The following is a 4251-nucleotide window of genomic DNA, read 5'->3' on the forward strand; positions in this document are numbered from 1 at the left end:
CCCAAGCCTTAAAAGTATCTGTAAGCTTAATAAGGTTGGGGACCTCACTGTAAAAAGAAAAATTTCTTTGTGTTTTACATGGAAGACCACAGTCCTTTAGACTTCTTAGCCTCCCATTTATCTCTTTAGACTTCTTAGCCTTATTTTTTATTTCATTTGTTGTTACTCAGTTTCAAATTCTAAATTTTCATGAGTTGTCAAGCTTCAAATGTTATCAATCTGACTCCACAACAGCTACCAAAGACCCTTAAAATACAAATTGCCAGTTCATGTCCACTATCAAATTCTATTGCATATATGTGCTAAGCAACACAATTGTCAGAAGCAAAACATTTCAGCTCTTTTCATTACATGCACTATTGTTTGTTATGTGACTTTGTTGGGAAAGTGGTGTAGTGCTTAGAATGTTCGATTAGAATCACTAAGGCCAACATTCCTATCTTCATTCTGCCAAATGAGTGGAGCAGCGGTGGCGTAATGGTTAAGAGCAGGTGCATTCTAATCTGGTGGAACCAGGTTTGATTCCCCGCTCTGCTGACTGAGCTGTAGAGGCTTATCTGGGGAATTCAGATTAGTCTGTGCACTCCCACACATGCCAGCTGGGTGACCTTGGGCTAGTCACAGCTTTTCAGAGCTCTCTCAGCCCCACCTACCTCACAGGGTGTTTGTTGTGAGGGGGGAAGGGCAAGGAGATTGTAAGCCCCTTTGAGTCTCCTACAGGAGAGAAAGGGGGATATAAATCCAAAATCCTTCTCCTCCTCCTCCTCCTCCTCCTCCTCCTCCTCCTCCTCCTCCTCCTCCTCCTCCTCCTCCTCCTACTCCTCTTCTTCTTCTCTGGCTCCCTTGGCTACTCACGAACCCTCAAAATAACCAACCTCTCAGGGTTTTGTGAGAATAAAGTGGAGGACAGCAGAATGTTGCAAGTTGCCTTGGATCCCAGTTGGAGAGAAAGGTGAGCAAAAATGGCACAAATAAATACATTTAAATGAATAACTGCATAGATTGGGAAATTAGTGCATATATATATTTGCATAAAATGGATATTTGTGTTGCATGTCAAAACCACGAAGCAGAGCTGAATCAAAATATTGTCTTTCCTTTTCATTCCTTGGGCATTTGCATTTTCAGCTGTTCGGAGTGTATTCATATTTGTTCAATGTTCTTCTGCGCTATTTGATTCTTCAGCGCTCTTTGGGGTCTCGGGTTCCTGCCTGTCTTATGTCACTTTTCATTTGCAGTGCCGTCGTAAGCAGAGCAACAACCTTCTGAGCCCCTGGGATGTTTTGTTGACAACTGGGTGACGGGCGGATGCCCCACAGATTCATAAACAGCAGATTGGTTCTAGTATCTCCCTTCTACTAAGTGAAGTGTCTGACATGGATAGAGCTTTTCAAGGAAGACTTCAGCTGATGGGGGAATATTCCTCAGAGGAAGGAAGTAATTGGAATCATCCCACTCCTTTGGGTTGCTGCAGCTACACAGATCACATGGTAGTGGTGACAAATCAATTTGAAGCCAGGGGGCCTATAAAAAAAAAGTAGAAATATGGAACCAAGTAGGAACACTCAGTGAAGGGAGAAAAGGTGAAATATGAATGAGCTATAGCATGTCCATGCCAAGAAAGGTCAAGTAAAGAACTGATGAAACTTTTTGATCTAACACTGATCCAGCATTATTATCTATGCCTGTAGCTGAAGTCTCCAAAAGCCCACATTTCTCACCATGTAAGGCCAACCAACCTTGTTCACATAGGCTGATTATGCACGGCAAAGTTTCCACGACTTTAATAGATGCTTACCTTCAGAGGTGGGATCCAGCAGGCTCTCACAGGTTCCCGAGAGTAGGTTACTAATTATTTGTGTGTGCCGAGAGAGGGTTACTAATTGGTGATTTTGCCATGTGATTTTTGCCTTAGTTACGCCCCTCCTCTCAGCAGTATCGCGCAGGACTTGAAGCAGTCTAGCAGGAGGTGCACTGGCGTGCATGGCAGCCTGCACCTGTGTGCATTTCGTAGGACTGGCGCAGCGGTTGTGTTCTTGCCACAGCCCCACCCAGGAATGCCCCACCCCCAGAATGCCTGGCCACGCCCCCGTTGTGCCCCACCCAGCCCCATTGGCGCTACGCCACAGTTTGAATCCCACCACCATGGGAACCTGTTACTAAAAATTTTGGATCCCACCACTGCTTACCTTGGTTAGGATCAATCAGTAAATAAAAGAGTTTCTATGTATTTTGTGGAGGCTTTCATGACCAGAATCAACAGGCTGTTGTGGTTTTGCTGGGCTGTGTGGTTGTGGTTTGGAAGGTTTTGTTCCCAAGATTTCACCTGCGTCTATGACTGGCATCTTTAGAGGTATGTGATGGCAAGATGGGTTTCTCTCCGTGGCACACATCTTACCATGATGTACCTTGGAAGATGTCGGCCATAGATGCAGGTGAAACATTCAGAGCTAAAACTACCAGGCCACAGCCACACAGCCCAGAAAAACCACAACAGTCAAAAGAGATTCTACTTGATTTGCTAGTAGTAATTTAGACACATCCTTCGAACCTAGATAAAATGTGTAATTTCCCTGTCATAGGCAAGAGGGAAAGTGAGCATCATTCAAAACTGAAACAGCACTCTGGACAGGGAATTGGGAGTGGGGATATTTGTGTCCCTTAACCGTCAATTGTACAGCAAAGGTGAATTGTGTACTCCCATCCACACAGAGACATACAGACAGAGATGCACACAGAAATAGACAGACAGAGACAGACAGACACTGGCTTTTGTGGATCTTTTGTAGATCTTCCCCCAGGGAAAAGCACATTTCTAGGCTGGGACTTCACAAAAACAAAATGATTAAAAAATTTTTTTTTCAAAAATTGGATCAAGTTTTCAAACTTGAGGGTTGAAGGATTAATACTAGGCGCAGGAGAAACTTTGTAATTTAGTGACTTTTTTGTGTATGTTTTGGATTTTGAAGTACAAATTAAAAAAAAGTTGCTCCCCCTCCCCAAATCCCAAACTGGATCACAAAAAAATTTGGCAGCCAATTAAAGCTCCTGCACCGCAGCAAGGTTTTCTTTTTATGCTGCTCTTTGTTCACAGGGACAAATATAATTTGATGTCAAGAAAGAGCTGCCACTTCGTTACCATAACGACAATGCTTGAAGACAACAGCAGTCTGGAGCTGAGAAAAGTGATCTTCTGGAGCAGCAATTCAGTTCTATCTGTCACAATTAGTTCTCTTGAAAGCTGGAAGCAAGAAGGCACCGCTGAAGATGAGCAGGATGTGTCTTTGCTTAGACTGCTCACTTCATGATTGCTTAGGTCCAGTTATGGGAAAATGAAGCATGCAAAGTCTCCCTCACATCAAACAGTCCCAGTGGCATTCATTCTTTTTTCTTGATCCATGGCCAAGTGACTTAAATGGTGACAGAAAGACTAGAAGGAATTGCAACACTGACATTCCCTAAAGAAAAATCCCGCAGAGCTAGAAAGTTTGCAAAAAAAAAGAGGAGGAGGAGGAGAAGAGGAAGACGAGGAAGACGAGGAAGAGGACGAGGAGGACGAGGAGGACGAGGAGGATGAGGAGGACGAGGATGAAGAAGAAGAAGAAGAAGAAGAAGAAGAAGAAGAAGAAGAAGAAGAAGAAGAAGAAGAAGAAGAAGAAGAAGAAGAAGAAGAAGAAGAAGAAGAAGAAGAAGAAGAAGAAGAAGAAGAAGAAGAAGAAGAAGAAGAAGAAGAAGAAGAAGAATGATCACTAACCTGGAGCCGGGCAACTCCTCTGCTGCTTTAACGTGAAACTCTGCAGGACATAGTTGGTGTCCTGAGGGCTGATACTCATGATCAAACTGCATGGAAACATAATCTAAAAGCTGATATGCTGATCGCTGATATGCAAAGTCTGTCTGGTTCAGCGTCCTGTTTTAAGTCTGCTACCCTGCGAGAAGCTCACCAGCAGGCCATAAAGGCAACAGCTTCACTGTTGCCCAAAATCGTGGGAGACTTTCCCTTTGGGAGTGGAGAATTAGTGAGAGAAGATTCTTGGCTTAGAAAAAGGTCAGGCAAGCTTGGGTCTTTTATTGCCTATGATGTCTACCAAGATCAGCTTTTGCAAGAAATTCCACAGGCGAGTGAATAAAGTTTAACAATTTTATTCAGGCATACTAGGGGAACACGAGAACACAATAATCAAAGCAGCAAAATAATCAAAGCAGCAAAAAAAAAATCAAGGCAGCATGACTCACATGCCAGGCTACTCT

General features: G+C 43.5%; 1 protein-coding gene across 1 annotated transcript; it reads left to right on the top strand.

Annotated features, from left to right (window-relative positions):
* Positions 1-743: 743 nt before the first annotated feature.
* Positions 744-3602, top strand: LOC125439397 (high mobility group protein B1-like; the record flags this gene model as incomplete). Its single annotated transcript, XM_048508503.1, has 2 exons — positions 744-791; positions 3546-3602. Coding segments are annotated over 2 exons (105 nt in total), but the record flags the coding sequence as incomplete, so codon positions are not given.
* Between the last annotated feature and the right edge of the window lie 649 nt (positions 3603-4251).

This window comes from Sphaerodactylus townsendi, linkage group LG09 (genome assembly GCF_021028975.2).
Source record: "Sphaerodactylus townsendi isolate TG3544 linkage group LG09, MPM_Stown_v2.3, whole genome shotgun sequence".
Taxonomy (NCBI): domain Eukaryota; kingdom Metazoa; phylum Chordata; class Lepidosauria; order Squamata; family Sphaerodactylidae; genus Sphaerodactylus; species Sphaerodactylus townsendi.